Raw genomic sequence first — 20,169 nt, forward strand, 5'->3', positions numbered from 1 at the left:
AATTTAAGACTCGCCTAACTGGTGTTGCCTAGGCTTGGTACAAAATGCACCCACGCTGCAATGATGCATCTTCTTTTTTCCACTATTTCCTCTGATTATTTTGCTAAAGTAGATAGGAGAGATATGCAGAAGGTTGAGGATTGGAGTATTACTGAGCCTTGCGTTGGGTTTTTACCATTACTCTACATAACTACATCTGGATAGAGTGGCTGATAGTTACACAGATTATGTAGTCCATTTAGTCTCAAGCAGGATATTCTTGTTTATATGTAGCAGTGAACACAACGCTACGGAAATCCCATTATAAGTGAATATGCAATGCGTACACAAGCTCAGTTGAGTCTCAGACCTTGAGATGAATGCTGCTTGGTGGTGGCATCTGAGGAATCATCAATTCTGAATTTGGGAACTTACCTGGAAAGCAGTTTTTTGTGACCGTGGAATGCAGGAAGCTGCCTTCTACCAAGTTAGACCCTTGGTCTATACCTGGGATGGGAAACTTGTCGCCCTCAAGATGTGTATGACTCCCAACTTTCATCCATCCCAACCAGCATAGCCAATGATCAGGAATTATGAGAGCTGATCTGCAGAGCCAAACATCCACCCATCTCACCCAACACTAGCTGGTTTTCCAGGGTGTCAGACAGAAGCCCCTTTCCCCCCAATAGCTGGAGCTTGCACCCAGCACCTTCTGCATGCAAAACAAGTCCTCTACCACTGAGCTGCACCCCATCACCAGTCTGGTTTGGTGCTGTAGTCCCAACCTGGAAGCTCAGGGAGTGTCCTGGAGAAAACGCAGGTAAGCTCCCATGCCCCATCACCCTCTCTCACTGTGGAATGGGAGCAATGTGCATTGTGCAATTTGTTCTGGTGGTCAGCTATAGAATGAGGCAGAGCCTAGCGCAAGCCTGGCCTGAGGCGAACTGCTCCCAGTTCTTGTAGATAAGGGAAGAAGACAACACTGCGTGGAAATGGCCAGAGCCCGGCCCTCCACACAGCCTAAGCTTTGGTTTTCTTTCTTTGAGCAATCAGGGTGTGGTTCTGTTCTTGTCATTAAAGCAAGTTGCAATTTTCAGCTTCTTGCCTATGTTGTGGAAGCCCTCTGTCGTGAGAGTCAAGATTGCTGTTTACACACACCACACCTTTAAAGCACATATAATTTCGATAGAATATATATATTCTTTTCAATTTAATTTAATATGTTTTAATTTTTAGCCATGTTCAATTGTTTTTAAGGATGGTCTTTGGCGGTTCTTCTTTTTATCTGCAAGCCACCTTGAGTCCCATGGGGGGGGGGGGAGCAGGGTGTAAATAAATATATAACAACAACAAGTATCCAGAAATCTCTGAGGGGGAAAGCGTGTACTTTTAAAAGGCCTGCAGCATTTGTTGCAAAACTCTGAAACATAGCTCAGTTGGTAGAGCATTAGACTCTTAATCTCAGGGTTGTGGGTTTGAGCCCCACGTTGGGCAAAAGATGAACTTCGTGAGGGTTGGGCTAGATGACCCTCGTGGTCCCAACTCCACGACCAGATGCAAAGAAGGCGAAGGCGACGACCAGGTGGGGCTCCTGCAATTGCAGGTCACCTCAAACGCCCCTGCTCTTGAGAGGCTGGCTCTGGGGAGCTCTCGAGCACTCTGGGGCTGGCTAGCCAGCTTGGGGTCCCCAGCTGTTGTGGGACTACAACTCCCATCAGCCCTAGTTAGCAGGACCCAGTGGTCAAGGGTGATGGGAGCGGTAGTCCAACAACGGCTGGGGAGGGGGGGGGGAAATCCAAGTTTGAACGACCCTGGAAGAGTTCCTTTCTGGCGCTGCCCTCTAGGAGGCGCGCCTAACCCACCCAGGCGATGCTCCGGCTTCGCCGCTGCGCACGCGCGTTATCCCCAGCAGCGCTCCTTGTCCGGGCGGAAGTGGAAACCGGCAGCTTCGGAGAAATCCCCACCCTGGGCTGGAAGAGTTCGGCGTGACGTCCGCTCCTCCGGCTGAGCCACGTGAGCATACAAAGCCGGTTCGATCAGATGACCTGCTGCAGGAAGAGGCCAAGATGGAAAGGCGGTGAAAGGGGAAAGGCGGAACAAGGATCCTGCCTGCCGGGGTGGGACTGGTGAGTGATGGGGGCGATGGAGCGGGGATGTTTGCAAGGCTTGCGGGGAAGCTGGCACGGGGGGGGGGGGACGGGCGCTGGGGCGGCTGCCAGCCTAAGTGGGCGCGGACTTAGCCTGGCAAAGGGGGCCACGCGCGTTCCCTGCTGCACGACCGGAGATGCTAAGTCGGTAGATGTCTCCAGGCAGCAAGGTTAAGTGGTGTAGTGACTGGGCTCCAAGGATAGGTGCGCAGCCCAAGGGGTGCGCGCAGAGGTGTGGGCTCAGGAGCCTGTCAGGTGCAGCTGCATATGTGCTTGCGCATCAGTGTGGGAGGGATTGATTGGCCGTGTTTTTGTTTTTGTTTATTGTTATGATCTTGAATAACGTACAGATCTGGAATGGGTCACGAGACAACGTACCCCAGGAAAGGGCATGTCAGAGGCTAGATCATGAGATGCATGCTTGGCGAGGACGAATTATGTTGTTGTATTTAACGTTAAGCATGCAGATGTCATGGGTGACTTTGTTCTTTGCCAAGGATAACGTTTGGCTTGCCTTGCAGGGCTGGGGTGGGTGGGTAGCAGTCATTGGAGTGTCAGTTCAGGAATCATGAAGGAGGGAAACAAGAGCTGCTTAACAGAGGAGAGAAGGTTGCACTTGCGAATCGGGTAGGTGTCATTTTATTTTATGATTCTTCGTTTAATGTGCTTGGACGCTGCTGTACGCGGCAACATCCAAATTAGTAGCCGCAGCAAATGACTGCACATGGAGATGTCATTTTCATATTCTAAACAGAGGTTATTTCTGTTTAGGAAAGTGAGGGCCCAAGTGGAGGAAGTTGCATAGCAGAACTGGAATCCAGTTACTTTGCAGTTGTTACGCAAGTTAGGTGGAAGTATCTGCTAAAAGAAGGTTTTCTTGCTGAGGAGCCAGTGTAGATTGGGAAAGCTGTGAAGAAATGTAGTCGAGCAGAGAGGTTGGAGCAGGCGGAAAATATATGGTGGATTTGAAGTGCCAACTGAATCTCATAGACAATATCTCTCAGCAGTAAGTGCTTGGGATACAGCGCTCAGTAGAAAGACACTGCTAGGTTAATTAAATTTAGGTGAGGATGCGAGGAAGGAAGCATGCCTCAGGGACTGGGGCTGTCATTGAACTGCTGCCTTCTAGGAGCTACTTGAGCACTGTGTGTACACAAGGGTGGTCATGTAAGTATGTTATGGGCAATTCTTCTTCAAGACTTTCTTTTTCTTTTCTTTTTTTACTTTACTCCTTACAAAATATTATTACTGTTGCTGGTTTTGGTTTATCCTTAACAGTACAACCAATGAAGGAAAAACAAGAAAAAGAAATCTCTGCAATGGACCATAGCAATTTGTAGTGCGATATAAAAGTAAACACAATTGGGGAAAAACTAAAGGAAGGACAGGGGTTGGGGGGGGAGGGAGAGTCCAAGTCGTGATTAAAAGCAGTACAGAATCTGGAGCAATTCACAAGCTTGTGATTTTCCGTGGCAAGTAGATATTTGCATTCACTTCAGTGAAGGCCCCTGTGAGTGACAGCATTATCAAAGAATTGGCGAGGGGTCGTAACTCACTGGCAAATCCCAACATTTGTATGTGGAAGATCCCAGCTTCAGCTGGTATCCAGGTAGGAATGGGAAAAATAAATGCCCCAAACCTTGGAGAACTGCTTTCAGTTCTATGCTAAGCTAAATGGACCAATCAGTGCTTATTTTCTGGGGGGGATGCAGGGGGACGCATACCCCTAAACATTTTGTGAATCTATGTTTGGCCTCATTGTGGGGCAGTATTTCAATATGAGTGGGAAAATGAGAGTACCCTTAAACATTTTTTTAGATAAAAAGCACTGGGACCAATAATGCAGCTGTTTTGCAGTACTTAGGAGGCAGTCCTAGGAGACAACAAAGCTATGTAAACTTTTTTCTTTTTACAGTACTGTTGTCACGATTGATTTTTCACTAAGGTATATGACCAGTTATGATGTCAATATCTTCTCAGGATCTCTCTGTCCTGTGATTTCTTTCTTCTTGTATCTGAGGTTGTAACCCTTCCTCCAGTACTTTTCCAGGTCTCACCTCCTCTAGCTGTTCTTGCTGTTTGTAGTGGAATTGGCCTTTTGTGCTTCCTGCTGCTTCATAGTCTCTAATCTAATCCATGCCATCAGTGGGGAGGAGACTTTTCCCTGGCTAGTTTCCCTGGCTAGTTTTCAAAAGAGAGGAACCCCACTACCTATTGGTGGGGTAATTATAGGATGGCATTATGCCAGGGGTGGATAGGAGAATAAGAGAGCGATTATCTGTGCCTTGCAGTACTCAGACTCTAATACCTAGCTGCTGAGTGTTCTGCTTCAGCTCTGATAGATCTAGTGGGATAGGAGGGAGTACACAGCTATTGCTGTGTAATTATCTGTACTTGGACTACTTTGTGCAAGAGTTTTCTTTGTGCACAACAGCTTGCAGCTTAAGTTGTTAGGCTCTGCGCAACTAGGGTTTGCTTTGTTATATAAAGGTTGGAAATTGTAGCCTTTTACAATTGCAAAAAAGGATAGACTTTAGGGTCCATTTTTGGTGAAAAGGCTGAGATTGCTCCATGTTTAATATCTTTTGGCAGTGGCAGGTTATTGGAATATTCTGAATGTATGTTAAATTCAGCTAAGATGGTGCAACAATTGTTTTGGGGAGAATTCAATGATGAAACTGAAACTTCCATTCCATTCTGTGTACAGTGTGCATATGTGAATGAAACGGAAAACTTATCTCTATACTATGCATTTGCATAGCTTGCGTATTTCTGAGGTGTGTTCTGTACTGCATTTCTATTGCAGGTTCATCATATGAGCTGTTGGAATAGAAATCAGATAAATAAATTAGATAATTACTACTGGCACTGCATTTGCGTTACAGCAAGATAGCCCTATGCTGAAGAGTGAAAGAAACATATTAATATAAAGCAGAATAGGTGCCAGACAAATTCCAGCAGAAAAGCAGCAAAAAATATCAAAAAACTTGTACCTGGCAGTCCAAAATCTTGGCACATTTCAAGTCACATTAGAACTTAGAAAACCTAAGGGAAGTGAACCTTCAGAAACTGTTGTTAATTAAATATATGAATAATTTGGTTCACACATTATGTGTATATGGAACTGTATGGGCTGCATGGACATAAAATACAGAAAAAAATCTTTTAAATTCTTCTTAAACAATGGCTCAGATAGATGTAACACAAAACCATGATTTGGTGGTACATGAATGAGTATTCTACTTTCTCATTCTTTCCTCTGTCTTGTTGTACAAACTATCATTTGGCTGTAATGGCAAACTGTAGTTTATCACTAACTCTGAATAACAGGAGAGAATTTATGTCTTTGGAAGGAGAGAACAGAGAATCACAAAATAGGTTTTTGATCCTCTAAACTGTGGTTTGAAGCACTGGGAATAGTAGGTCTGAAGTAAGGCAGTCCGACATGTGGCTCTCTAGGCTTTTTTTGGCAGCCTTTGGCAACATTTGACGCCCCTGGCAGCCCTCATGCTCCCTTCCCAAAGTCAGGTAAGGAGGTGCTGGGCTTTGGGAAGGAGGCATGACAGCTCTGACAAGGTCCTAGAGTCCTCCCACTTCCTTCCCAAAGCCTGGTAAGCACTTTTCTTTTTGTGAAGAAGGTGGGAGGGGTTTAGGACCCTAGAATCATAGAATCATAGAGTTGGAAGAGACCACAAGGGCCATCTAGTCCAACCCCCTGCCAAGCAGGAAACACCATCAGAGCACTCCTGACATATGGTTGTCAAGCCTCTGCTTAAAGACCTCCAAAGAAGGAGACTCCACCACACACCTTGGCAGCAAATTCCACTGTCAAACAGCTCTTACTGTCAGGAGGTTCTTCCTAATGTTTAGGTGGAATCTTCTTTCTTGTAGTTTGGAACCATTGCTCCGTGTCCGCTTCTCTGGAGCAGCAGAAAACAACCCTGCCAGAGCCTTGCACCTCCTCCCCAAATCCCTGCACCTTGCTTAGCTGCTTTTGGGAAGGCAGCATGAGGGCATGTGTGTGTCAAATTTTGGTCTCGCTCCCCCACCCTGTGCGACAAGGCAATGCATGGCCCACAGCTCCAATGGGTGTGCCTCCCTCTTAGTTAGTCCTTATTAGTCATGCCACTTATATGCATCAAGCCTACTGACATATTTGTAGTTTGTTGCTCCTAAAATCACAAGGAACCCTCAGACTTGCTAAAACTGTTTTCTTGGAAATCAAAAACCATAAAAGCTTGGAGGGGGAGGGAAGCCATGAAAGAAGTTCTCAATCTCCACAGTGAACTTCATTTCATCCAGTCTTCTGCAGACTGAGTATCAGTTGTCATCATAGCTGTCAACCTTTCCCTTTTTTAAAGGAAAATTCCCTTATTCCGAATAGGATTCCTTGCAAGAAAAGGGAAAAGTTGACAGCTATGGTTATCATTTCCAAGAAAGAAAAAGAAAGGTGTTGAGTAGCATCTGTTTATGTTTTCTTGCATTTTATTTCCCAGTGGAAAGGTATATTTTAGCAACAGGAGGTGTTTAGGAAGAAGAGGAATAGCTGAATTGACCTTTGCCAATCTGGTGCCTTCCAGGTGTTTCATACTACAGCTCCCATCAGCCCCTCTGTTTAGGGACAACAGCTCCCATCGGCCTTGCTGGCTGAGGCTGATGGGAGTTGTAGTGTGAAACAACTGAAGGACATCACCTTGGCAGAGGTTGAGATAGATCACAGTCTTCGTAGGTGAAAGTACTGTAGGATTTACCTGCTTAACCTAGAAACATGTGGGAGCCTGTATCTGATGTTAATCACTGCAATGTTTTAAAAAGGTAGGGGGTAAACTCTTTTGTACCCAAGTTCATCAGTGTGCATGGAAGAGGAAGCAAAAGTTTCAGTTCTTTGCATGGACACTTTCTTTCTCCTGAAATCTAAGCCCACCTCTTTAACCTGGGTGATAGAAAAAGCCCCCGCCCCCCTTTTTTGGTTTTTCATCAGTATCACTAGGGGCAAATTGCAGGATTCAGGAAATAGGTGCTGACTTCTAATGTGCCTCTTATTCTGATTGTGGGGGACGGGGAACCGACACAAATTCGGCAGCTAAATTTGGATGCCTATACTGATAATGTTCAAGGTAGCGGCGATGGCCGAAGAAATCAAGAGTGGCTATCTCGGTTTTGCCTTCAGGGGGAAAGTGTGGGTGTCCCGGACTTTGACAGTGTTACTCTTTGACTCCAGTGATAATTATAGCTAAGTGCTGGTGCTAAAGCACTCCTCTGATCTGGAGTTCTCCTCTGAGCTTGCTCCTGTTGCAACTCCTCCTGCGTAGGTCAGGAGGTGTGCCACTATATAATCACTCTCCCTGGCAGCACCTGCTCCACGGGATCAGAGCAGGGCACCTGTGCTGCAGCAATGTCCCATCCGGAGAAACCTCATGCGATGGATGCAGCCCCGGGAGGAAGCATTGAGCTGGCAGGGGCTGTGGTTTCTAATTCTTCTTCTCCCGCAGCCACAATGTCCACCAGGCGGTTGCGCAGTGAAGACTACAATGACTACAGCTCCACAGAGGCGTCTCCGGATGGTAGCCCTCCCGAGGGCTTGAGCAACTTTTCCAGCCCCTCGTCCTATCAGCGGTTTGGAGAGGCAAACGGGACAACGTAAGTGATTGTGCTCTTCATTGCCTGCTGTTGCACAGACAAATTGCTTTCAATGAGGCGAGAGAGAGATAAAATTAGTGGACATTGCAAGGCTTTATCCAGGACATAAATACAAAAAAAAACCTCTCAGAGAGTAATCATATGCACCACTTATGCATGGCTAAGTTTCTAAGTTTGTTGGGAGTAAGCATTCAGACTTGAACCCAAATTCTTCTTTCATCTAGCAGTTATGTCACTTGTGGGTAAGTTGGGGCACTTCTTAGACCCTCGGATGCATGAATCCAGTCCACCAAGATTATTGTGAAGTTTCAGATTATTTAAGACCCGGGCTCTATAAATTTTCTGGCCCCTTTATTTCCGCAGGACTCCATGATTTGCAAGCCCACCTTTTTTCCAAGAGGCATTGCACATCTACATTACTTCCTCTGGGCTACCCTGAACTTGGAAAACCTGCCCTCTGCCCACGTTCTGTGTACTGAAACCAATTAAAATAATGAGCCCTACTTTGCTTTGCTCTCTGTTTATGTATTGGGTTCCTTGAAGTCCCAGGCTTGGTGTCCCTGATCAGTAACAGTTATGTGCAGGAGCAAACCAAGACTTTGCTGTAGAGAAATGCAATAAATTTGTGTTAGCTTCCAGGAGAAAATGCAATGCTTCCCAGCCTCAACAAGTATTTGATTTCATAGTTCTTCGTTCAAATGACCGAAACATCTCTAACTTATATCGTATGTTATTTTGCTCTTTGCCCTGGCTATTGTTCTTATCACTCTTTTCCCACACAAAAGGAGTTTCAGGTGCAGCTGGTTAATCTGTTGAAGAACTTAGAGGGAAGCTTCAGAGCTGGGTCCTATCTGCAGCCTGGAGTTTGTTTTTACAGCTTCAGTTGATTCACCTTTCCTGCAGACTAGAGAGAGACAACATGGTGGCCTACAAGTGATGTTGGACTACAGCATCCATAATCCATGTACAATGTCCATGCCGGCTGGCGCTGATAGAAGTTGTAGTCCAACAGCATCTGGAAGGCACCATGCTGGCTATCGCTGCTGTAGATGAAAGATCTGGCCATTGTTCTGAAGGCTGTGATATGTCATGATAGTGTGCTCTGTGTTCTCTAGAAATCTCAGCTGGTCTAGAATGCTGCCAGCTGCCAGAAGCATGTGAGACCAGTTGCTCATTGGCTACATCCTACTGATTTGTTTCCAGACTACACTAAATGTGTTTGACTACTTAAAGCTTGGGCCTGGGTTACCCTTAAAGAGTGTCTTCTCCCATGTATTCTGTTCTACCTTGTGAGAGAAGACTAATGGCTCTAAATGTAAGACCTGAAATAAGATTGTATGCCCCAAAATTCAGTTCTCTTGGTGGTTTCTGCAGCTGTCTCTCTAGAGAGGCTTGTCTAATGCATCAAAACCTTGTCAGTGTCTAGTGAGGATTCATCTGTTTTGCCTTCTTTCAAATGAACTTAACCCACCTCCATCTTTCCTACTTCTTTCCCTTTTTTATTTTGTCCACATTATCTTAATCATGATGGTGCCTGAAGTTCTGTTTTGTTACTATGAAGTTTATAAAATATGTTAGTAAAAGTAAAAAAATAAAATAAATGTTAGTTGGCCTCTTATTTTTTTTAACCACTTAGAGCATCTTCTGAGTGGAATAAGTTCAAATAAGTTCAAATATAAGTTAATAACGGAATCAGTTTTTCAGCTTGTCCATTAGTGCATCCTAATCCTTAATTGTATCTTAAATTTTGCACGGAGTTTAAACCACAGTTGAAATTAGTTTCTCAGGTTATGTACAATTCACTGTCTCCACTGGGGAAAAATAGGGATGCTCCCTTGAAAGTTATCGATGGCCTTCTCTGCATTTGTTTTCTCCTCAGATGGTTTCAAACCTTAATACACCTTTTGAAAGGCAACATTGGTACCGGCCTGCTGGGGCTCCCATTGGCCATCAAAAATGCTGGCATTGTGGTAAGACTTTTGCATTTGTTCCAGTTGCTCAGATTCTGTGGTTACTCTCAGCCAGCTTTTGTACAAGGCAAGATGAGCTTGCAGGTTTCATTGTTTGACAAATGACGTTTGTTCTGATGGCTTAGGACAGAAGAGGGAACCTGCGGGGTTCCAAATATTTTTGGACTACAACTCCCAACATCCCTAAGATCTGAACTCTCAGTTCTAATCTTAGTTGGGCTACCGCAGTCACAAAATAATCTAATCACTAGCAGTTGGTAAGCTGCACGTTCATTTTCTGGTGGGCATGGAAGAATCACCAAGACAGCAAAGGTGAAATGAAATCTGTGGGTAACTTCTCCCCATTCCTTTTTTTTTGTTTTCTTCCTTTCTTCTATATCAGACTATGTATATTGAGATGCTGATGCATTTTCTGTGTACCTGTATCTGGTTACCGATTCACTTGCTGTGGGAGGGAGAATCAAAGGAAAGAATGGAAGAAATCAAGGGAGCAATTTCTTCATTAATTAGAGTTGTAGCATGGGAAGTAGTCCTTGACTGCTTTTAGCAAGCTCCAGCATCCTACTTCAATTCAGGCTGCAAGCAGAGCAGAGAAAGCATGTACTAAGACTACACACCCTTTTAAATAAATGGAAGCCTTCAGCCACAGAGCTGATTTCTAGCAATTTCAAAGGAGCCATCCAAAACATCTAAGCCAAAAACATTACCGGGGTTCTCTCCTTCCTGTTCTACTAGTAAGTCCCCACAACAGCAGGGAAGTGCCTGTTTGTACATTGTGCAACAGCAGCCCAGCCCAGCCTGAACAACAGATCTACTCTCTGTTTTGTAACATTGGTTAGGTATTAGATGTATGTAGGCCATAACCTAAAAAAAAAATTCCTCAAGCGTGTTGAAATTATGCTCCCTAACTTTCTTCTAGGATATGCAATGTGGGCATAAGCAGGAGAAACTATCTGGCAGTGAGAGCTGCTAGACAGTAGAACAGACTCCCATGAGAGGTTCCTGGAAGGTTTCTTCAGCAGAGCTTGGATGTCCATCTGTCATGGATGCTTTAGCTGAGATTCCTGCATTGCAGGGGGCCTGACTAGATCACCCTCAGGGTCCCTTCCAACTCTGCAGTTCTGTGATTCTTCCAACACAACAAGGTTCTTCAGGGACACATAATCAAGATGATGAAAACTGCAATTAAGCTATGTTGCATCAAAATAGTTCTAATCTCATATTACGAGATACTGTATACAAAAGAATTTATGTTAGCTACACACAAGCTATTAGCAATATTTTAGCCACAAACAAGTTAATCTGCAATATTTATTGTTTTTAAATCCTAAGTGCTTGATACTGTAAATAACTTGAGTTATAAAGAACAAACTCTACCCATGGGCTTACCAGCAAACAAGGCAATTTGGAAAAGGGAGTGGAAAGGACCAGGGCAGGTACGTAACTCTCCCAGTGAAATTGGCTGTGAGTGGCTGGATCGTGAGCTGCCTTTTGCATACGTCATGTTTCCAAGGAGGAATGGTCAGAGCCAACAGAGGAGTCATAGAAGAAACTGAGAGCCTGGAACTTTTTCAGGTGAAAAAAGTGAAATAGGGCTGAAAAGAGTTTCTTCAAGATATACGGTAGTTGTGTTTAAATAAAGCAATAGGCATGCACAAACAACTAGTGGCCCCTCTACAGGGAGGCAGCGGAACCTCAGACGCCTCCATTTTGAAGCACCAGCACCTCTGTGATTGTGTTTGGTGCATGCACCTTCCACCCCAACAGTGTGAGGTGCATTAAGAAGAGATTCCGTTTCCCCCTTCCTTATTCTTGTTCTAGTCCTTCTCCTTAGCCCTTGATCTATCAAGTGGTCTCCTTCTCCTTCTGAGCTGCTCATGTTCTGCTGCTCTTGGTTTGCCCGTGAAGTGTAGGAAGAGCCTCTAACAAAGGGTCCTTCCTAGCCAGCAGTGAGCAGGAGGTGGCTGTCCTTCTTCAGCACTGCTGCCAGAAAATGGACTTTCCTCCTGCAAGTGGAAGGCTGAGCTGTGTGCCTTCCCAAAAGGTGAAACCTAGCAGTGCCATAATGAGGGTAAATGGCCTTTGCCAAGACACCAGGCCCCTTCCGTGCCTTTCTTGATTACTGTGGTAACTAGACCACTTGATGCCCATCTTCAGAGCTCCTCTCATTTACACAGACCTCTATGCTCCATTAGAGTTGGTGCAACATAGTGGCTGAGTGACTAAGTTGTCAATCAGGAAGTCCCAGTTCAAATGTGACTTAGGTCATCAACTAGTATTGAAGAAAAAGAGCCTTGCCAGATCAGACTAATCCAGTCTCCTCTTCCCACATTGGCCAACCAACTGCCTATAAGAAGCCCATAAGTAGGACTAGTGAACAAAAACACTCTCCCCATTTGTGCTCTTCAGAGGCAGACTGTCTCCAATGGTGGAGGCATAACATAGCCACCCAGGCAAGCCAGATCTGGTAGCCTCCCACCTGCAATGTTAAGTTGCCACACAAGGTGGTGTGTAAGCCAGGAATGGGAAACCAAAGGCCCTCCATATGGCATTGGACTACAACGCCATCATCCCTGGCCATTGGCCGTGGTGGTTGAGGCTGATGGTAGTTGTAGCAACATCTCCTGGGCCATGACTTTCCCATTCCTGTTGTAAGAATTACAAGATACAAGAACACACGCACATGCTATATTCTATCATTGTCAACCCGATGATGGTAAGTCCCACGGAAACAAACCTCTTGGAGAGTGTGAGCTTCTCTTTCTGACGAGTGGCTACGGTTGGGTTTACTGAAATGAGAACCTGCATTTCTCTCTTCAGCCACAAGAGTGTACTCCTAATGCTCTTCTCTTTCTTGCGCTGTTTAGATGGGTCCTCTCAGCTTGCTTGGGATTGGAATAATTGCGGTGCACTGCATGCAGATGCTGGTTAAGTGTGCTCACCACTTCTGCAACAAGTAAGAAGAAACTCCAACTACTGTTATTCCTCAAAGAACATGAATTTGCCTTGCCTGTCAGTGACATCCCTCTTTATATTCCGTTCCCATTCTTTGAACGTAATGGAACTTGGGGGGGACAGGGATGCTGGCTTCCATTCCCTTCCTTCCATGACTGCCAGTCTGGGTAGACTAGTTGTACTAGAGGCTTTCAGGTGGGCTGCCACCAAACTCTTCTTAGGATCCTTCTATCCCTGGATGGGACAGTGCTTTCAGGGGGGTCCAAGACAAATACTTAGGAGGGGAAGCAAAATGAGCATCCAGCTTTTGCTTCTCTCTCTCTCTCTCCAGAGCCCAAGGTAGCTTGCCTTTCTCTGTTAAGGCCCACACACATAACATGAACCAAGTTGATGAAAGTGTGTGAGAGGCAAGTTTTCTATGAGTCTCACTCAAGCCCACCCAAGACTGAGATCCAGCGCCGAGGGCCTTCTGGTTCCCTCATTGCGAGACGTGAGGTTACAGGGAACTAGACAGAGGGCCTTCTCAGTAGTGGCGCCCACCCTGTGGAACACCCTCCCTTCAGATGTGAAGGAAATAAGCAGCTATCCTATCTTTAAAAGACATCTGAAGGCAGCCCTGTTTAGGGAAGTTTTTAATACTTAATGCTTTATTGTTTTTAACACTCGATTGGGAGCCGTCCAGAGTGGCTGGGGAAACTCAGCCAGATGAGCGGGGTATAAATAATAAATTATTATTATTATTATTATTATTAAGACCTGAGGCCTATCGTCAGGCAGCAAACAGTCTGAGAGGCTTCCAAATTGTCTTCATTTTCTCCCTTCTTGCTCACGTGTCCTTTTGTCCCCTTTCTTTTCAAATAGGCATCAGAAACGATTTGTGGATTATGGCGATGCTGTGATGCATGGACTGGAAGCCAGCCCTGTTGCGTGGCTTAGGGCTCACTCCATCTGGGGAAGGTATTTGCTCACCTTAGTTGCATTGCTGGAGGTGTGAGTCTGGGTGTAAGCAGCTTGTGCATGTGGAAGAGGCTAGGGAACCATTACAGCGACGTCTGGAAGGATGCAATTCTCATCATTCCTGAGCATTGGCTATGCCACTTGGGCTGATGGGAGGTGGAGTCTGACAACATCTGAAAGGACACAGATTTGACCCCCCTCAATCTCTTTAGCATCTTAAATGTGTGTGTGGGGTGGGGTAGTGACTGCGGCAGGAGAGACAAATATTCTGTTTAACAATGCTTTTAAAATATTTCCTTCATGGAGCGGGGAGGTGCTCATTCATTGCAAAAGTTCATGGTCCCCGTCCCCCCGGGTTTTATTGTTGGCTTAATGATTATAAGCGTTATGTGACTTGGTTGCATTAAGCTGTATGTAACCCACCCGTGGGCTGCTCAAACAAATATGGCCTATAAATGCATGCTTAAGTAAAAACCGGCCTGTTTGGCACAGCATGTGTAGATCTCATATATTTGGCAGATGGTGGATGATTGATCAGGTATGTTGCATTTATTCTGCAAAGTTCTTGCTATGAAATCAACTTTCTAAATATGAAAAACTTGACTGGGTCTTCAGAAAACATTTATATATTAACTTGGTATTGTAATTATAATCATTATAATAGAAAATATAAAAAACAAATCTTCTAGTGCCATTGACGTCCCTTTTGGCAAATAAGCTTTCAAATTTCTGAAACCATGAGGGCTTTTTAAAAACTGGAAATTGGAGTTCTGACACTAGTGCTGAATGCTGAATTTATCTATTTAGACCTGTGGTTCCCAACATGGGGCACGTGCCCGGCAGGGGGCAATTTGATTTTTAAGGAGGAGCAATTCAAGAGGGAGTTATTAACAGTTAATGGCCTTTTAGGCTTTCTCCAAGTGAGTAGGAGTTCACTTTTTGAATAATAAGAATTATATGTCACGGAGGGGGACCTGGATTTTAAAAATGCTTAGGTGGGGCATGGCCAAAAAAGGTTTGCAACCACTGATTTAGACTGAATTGCTACAATTGATTATTTTTTCAGGTACCTGATTGGTTTTTTCTTGATTATCACTCAACTGGGGTTCTGCTGCGTATATTTTGTATTCCTAGCTGACAATCTGAGACAGGTAAGTCTATAGATAATTTACTGGTTCTTTTGTCTGCAGGCAACATAGTTGAGAGTTCAGGGATTTAAGAGATCTTAGCATCTTCATTACTGCTGTAATTAGTAGAAAATGCTAAGACTGGCAGAGAAGGGACTTGTTTCTACGACTAGAGCTGTCTTAGCTGCTAAAAAACCCCACCCCTTCTTATTCTCCTTTTAACTTGTGACAAATGCATGGCTTGGCTATGATATACGAAACTCAGGACCCTCTTACATATCAGGCTTGGTCTTGCCTTAGACCTGTTGGATAATATGTTGCCCCTGTATTTGGCCTGGAATAGGATGATGTACCCAACAGGCACCCTGTGGCTGTGTACCTGCAGATACAAATTATATAAACACAAGTTCTCTGCCTTGCTTGGGAAGCAGGGCCTTCTCTGCACTTTGGGTCTGGGATGCTCCCATGAGATCTTGTGGGAGCTCAGACGGCCCCGCAAAATCTCATGAGAGCAACTGGAGCCATCACTTGGAGAGGTCCTTGCTCCCAAGCAAGTCAGGGTGCTTAAAAGCCCTTTTCATACTGGTAAAACACGGGTGGCGCTGTGGGTTAAACCACAGAGCCTAGGGTTTGCCGATCAGAAGGTCGGCGGTTTGAATCCCCGCGACGGGGTAGGCTCCTGTTGCTCGGTCCCTGCTCCTGCCAACCTAGCAGTTCGAAAGCACGTCAAAGTGCAAGTAGATAAGTAGGTACTGCTCCGGCGGGAAGATAAATGGCATTTCCATGCGCTGCTCTGGTTCGCCAGAAGTGGCTTAGTCATGCTGGCCACATGACCCGGAAGCTGTATGCCAGCTCCCTTGGCCAATAAAGTGAGATGAGCGCTGCAACCCCAGAGTCGTCCGCGACTGGACCTGATGGTCAGGGGTCCCTTTACCTTTAAAATCCAGAAATAGTGGTGTCCTGAGATATTGTGAACTACAATGCTTATCAACCCCAGCCAACATGGCCAACTAAAACCTCATTGGCTAATCCTGCTTTTAGTCCTAGCTCCTTATAGTCCCCTAGTTAGAATTAGATAATCGCAGATTAACTTACTGACAATCACACACTCAGAATTGTATTACAAATCAAGCAAAAACCACCTGCTTGTTAATCACCCATTCAACTTTCTTCTTCTTCTTCTTCTTCTTCTTCTTCTTCTTCTTCTTCTTCTTCTTCTTCTTCTTCTTCTCTTGATCCTTAGGTGATATCTGCGGCCAATGGCACGACCAACGACTGCAGTGCCAATGAAACTTCGCTATTGGCTCCAACCATGAGCTCCCAGTTATACATCCTGTCCTTGTTGCCATTTGTGATATTGCTCGTCTTTATCCAGAATCTCAAGTTCCTTTCCATTTTCTCCATGCTGGCCAATCTTCTCATGCTGAGCAGCCTGATAATGATATACCAGTACATTGTGAGGGTATGTACAAAGATCAGTGTGGAATCTCTTCAGAATTTCCCTGTAGCAATGGTGGTGCCATTTTGCAGGGCCTCCTGCAATTGTAGGTGAGCCATCAGAGGAGTTTGCTGCAGCTCCAAGGTCAGCGCAGCCCCTTGGATGGAGTATTTCCATTTTAATATAGCACCCTCAATGTACATGGTGCTATATAGAATAAGTAAACAACAAGACAGGTTTCTGCCTTAACTGGCTTATGATTTAAATTTCAACAGAGAATGGCAAGCAAAATGTGTTTCGCTTCAGTTGAAAGGTGAAGAGGTTAAAAACCAAGCCTTTTTGTATTTTGAGGAGAATTCTGACCTAGGAAAAAGGGCAAAGAGTTAGATTATTTTTTTAAGTTCAACAACATCTAGAAGGCTGGAAGCTCACCTTTCCTGATGTATAGGAAGAAGCAGAATGCTTTTGCTATGGGTTGAACACAAGGGGGGGGGGGAAAGAGAGAGAACACTTTGTTAGGCTACAATACATCCCAAAAGATTAGCCACCGCTAGTGTAGCAGAATTGATATTAGTAATGTGTTAGGCAAGTTTAGGAATAAGCATAGTGTTACATGGGCAAGTTCTCTAATGTTGGTTGGCTTTTCCTTGCATTAGTTCTGTTGTGAGTAGGGTGTAGGAGTGGCAAATAGATATTAGATATTCTACATTTCCTTTTAGAACGGGTGAGATAAAAAACAAAGTAGCTATGTGGTACAGCTGATGCTTTGCAAGCAAAGTGTAGAATTCGATATCAAGCTCTTCCACTTCTGATTACACAAACTCACACACACACACACACACACACACACACACAGAGAGAGAGTTGCTGTCTAATAACAACAGGGAACATTCCTCGGTACCAGGAAAAACATACGAGGTGGCCACACCACACTAACTGACCTTTCACAGAAATTGCTTCCTATGAGTTTCTTAGGAGGGTCAGCAACACTCTTTAAAAATTAAAGTTCAGAGTTTAGGGGCAACTGTTTGGGGGCACCAATGAAAGTCTTTGTGGGCACTGGGCTAGATGGACCAGTGGTCTCAGCTGGGATGAAACAGCTCCTGGAACTCCCCCAAGGAAGTCTTTGGGACCTTTTCTCTCAAATATAAATGACTTTTTCTTTTGCCCTTTGCCAGGGCATCCCAGATCCTTCCCATCTGCCTCTGGTGTCCCAGTGGAAGACCTATCCTCTGTTTTTTGGCACAGCCATCTTTGCTTTTGAAGGCATTGGAGTGGTAAGTCTTTCCCTTGTGTGTGCTTGGCTTGTTTTGCATAAACATTTAATTAGGGGTTTGGATGCAGCAGCTCCCTGGCGTGCTGTGAATCCTGTAGCACTTAGGCATCAGTTGCTGAACATATGGGATGGCAATCTATGCATTCTAGTCATAGATATTTTCTTGTTGCCTCAGTTTTTGGAGAGAGTCCATGTTTCCCTTTGCAGGCTATTGATAAGCCTGCAGAAAAATGGTCTGGGGTACTGGGATCAAGCACTTTTAGATTATTTTTTCTAGCTTAAAATTTGTATTTGCAGTTGTGACGCATAACCGATGTATGTGAGGACTTGCCTGCATAGCTTTATTTTTGTGGTCTTCAGAGCTGGCTTGCTGGAGGAAAGTGGGGTAAAATGGGAAATGTTTGATCTCTCCCATCCTTCCCTTTATTCCTCAGGTAATTGTCTCTTTTTATGGAGCAGTGGTTTTAGCTTCAATTTAGTTCAGTGGCGATCTTGTTTCTGAGCTCCTGGTGCCATTCCGAGATGCATTAGCTGAAAAAGCATTGCGTTCACAACAGTACACTTCTAATCAACACTGGTTAGGTCACAGCTGGAGCAACTGAGTTCAGTTTTCAGTTCTCTCATTGAGAAGTATGTCAACAAATTGGCCAGGGTTCAGTGCAGGCAAGGTGGTAAAAGGCTTAAAGTGCAAGGGGTATTATGAGACTCTGAAGGAAGTAGATATTTGTTTAGTTGAAAGGGAAGGTATGAAATGGGTTTGTACGATCGCTGTAGGGAGGTTGAGAGGCAAAGAGGTTATGCTGAGTACATCTAATCAGAACAGCAAGGAATGTTCTTAACTGGAAAAAGTAGTTGATTTGCACATTTATAGAATCTCTTGTTCTGGTTGACTTGCACGTTTGTAGATTTGAGTGGAAAAGACTGCAACGTTTGGGTTGGTCTGGGTACACGCTGTCAAATATCTAAATTCAATAACTAAAAATTCTGTTGGAAAACTGACCTGCATCTTTGCTGTTTTGATCTTTGTTGATTGGTCCACAGCTTGCTTTCTTTCTTTCTTTCTTTCTTTCTTTCTTTCTTTCTTTCTTTCTTAAAGAAAACAGGATATTTAAAATATATACATGCATATATAGCGGAAATGCAATTTAAGTCATGTAACGTTATGACTTGTAGGTCTCATCCATGATTACTTGTGTTTAGTTTTGAAATCTCTAAATCCCTTCTATATAAAGCATCTCTGCTTGTTTCTGTTTTTTTTTGTAAAGTGCAGATTGGCTCATTGGTCTATGATTTCAGCAAGGGTCAGGGCTGTATCGTGTATACAGTACACAATGTTGAAGAGTCGTTTCCCCCTCTGACCTATGTACTCTTGTATTCTCTGGAAGCAGCAGTTGTATTTGAGTCCCTGCAGATTGCTTCTTGTGTGTGTGTCTTTTTGAATCCTGTAACACAAGAAAAGTGTCTTACATTTATTTGGCAAGGGCTAGAATGGCAGACGGCTAGAATGGACGGTGTTCTCGAAGCTACAAACATGAGCCTGACCAAACTGCGGGAGGCAGTGGAAGACAGGAGTGCCTGGCGTGCTCTGGTCCATGGGGTCAAGAAGAGTTGGACATGACTAAATGACTAAGCAACAATAAAGAATGGCAGAAAATGATTTTCAGACAGCTTTTAGAGATGGACTGAGGCTCAGTATTCTTAAACGGTTGAAATTTCCCAATGGCCTTTGAGCTTTTCATTATTGGTACATCAGGAAAGGTAGCTTTAGCTGTCCAGAACATCCGAACATGACCCACTGAATAAGGGGGAGGAATTTGAACTTTTGGATGGAATGTTACTTAGCAACTGTGCTTCATGTCCTTTATCGTTATTGGGTCACTGTGTAAACATCAAAGCCCAAAGTCGATTAAGATTTTTTCATTGTTACAGAACATCCTGTACAACAATGGCAGTAATACATGTTCCTTAAATGAGCAGTGTGAAGAAATTAAAACTTTTGGTTTTTGCAATCCTTTCTTCCACAAATAGAAGCCCATTGAAAATAAGGTGCAACATAATTAGTGGAACATAAGATGCATCTTGTATGCCACCAAAATAAACTTTATATTAAAAAAAACTACCGTATTTTTTGCTCTATAAGACTCACTTTTTCCCTCCTAAAAAGTAAGGGGAAATGTGTGTGCGTCTTATGGAGCGAATGCAGGCTGCACAGCTATCCCAGAAGCCAAAACAGCAAGAGGGATTGCTGCTTTCATTGCACAGCGATCCCGCTTGCTGTTCTGGCTTCTGAGATTCAGAATATTTTTTTCCTTGTTTTCCTCCTCCAGAAACTAGGTGCGTCTTGTGGTCTGGTGCGTCTTCTAGAGCGAAAAATACGGTACATTAGGGGTTGCCTCAGTGGTACTCCAGAGGTCTTTCCCTGGTGACTGGATTAGACAGCTAACTGTTCAGTAGATTTATTGGTGGCTATAAGTTATCAAGATCTAGACATCTTCAGTGTTCAAGAGATGGTGTATTTTGTTACCAGATGCTGGGGATTAACAGCGGGTTGATACTGAAAATACATTTTTGGCATCTGGCTGAATCCTGAGGAGACTGGATTGATGAAATTGGTCTGCCCTAGTGCATTGTGTTATGTTTTTTGAGATTCTGTGGCAGAGTTCACGGGCTGAAGCGTCAT

At 44.3% G+C, this 20,169-nt stretch overlaps 1 protein-coding gene across 3 annotated transcripts in view; it reads left to right on the top strand.

Annotated features, from left to right (window-relative positions):
- The first annotated feature begins 1,961 nt into the window (after positions 1–1,961).
- LOC310839802 (proton-coupled amino acid transporter 1-like) overlaps positions 1,962–20,169 on the top strand; it is a 45,233-nt gene continuing 27,025 nt past the window's right edge. The window contains exons 1-8 of one of the 3 annotated variants that reach the window (XM_083728740.1): positions 1,962–2,105; positions 7,619–7,766; positions 9,646–9,736; positions 12,604–12,692; positions 13,553–13,648; positions 14,715–14,799; positions 16,019–16,237; positions 17,392–17,490. In XM_083728740.1, the coding sequence (XP_083584866.1) occupies positions 7,624–7,766; positions 9,646–9,736; positions 12,604–12,692; positions 13,553–13,648; positions 14,715–14,799; positions 16,019–16,237; positions 17,392–17,490 (822 nt within the window). In that variant the 5' untranslated portion in view covers positions 1,962–2,105; positions 7,619–7,623. Of the gene's footprint in view, positions 2,106–2,650; positions 2,754–3,967; positions 4,020–7,618; positions 7,767–9,645; positions 9,737–12,603; positions 12,693–13,552; positions 13,649–14,714; positions 14,800–16,018; positions 16,238–17,391; positions 17,491–20,169 lie in introns of those variants that run through there. The other 2 variants (XM_083728741.1, XM_083728742.1) reach the window with 2 other exon arrangements.

The sequence above is a fragment of the Podarcis gaigeae genome (assembly GCF_964106915.1).
Source record: "Podarcis gaigeae genome assembly, chromosome: 2".
Taxonomy (NCBI): Eukaryota; Metazoa; Chordata; class Lepidosauria; order Squamata; family Lacertidae; genus Podarcis; species Podarcis gaigeae.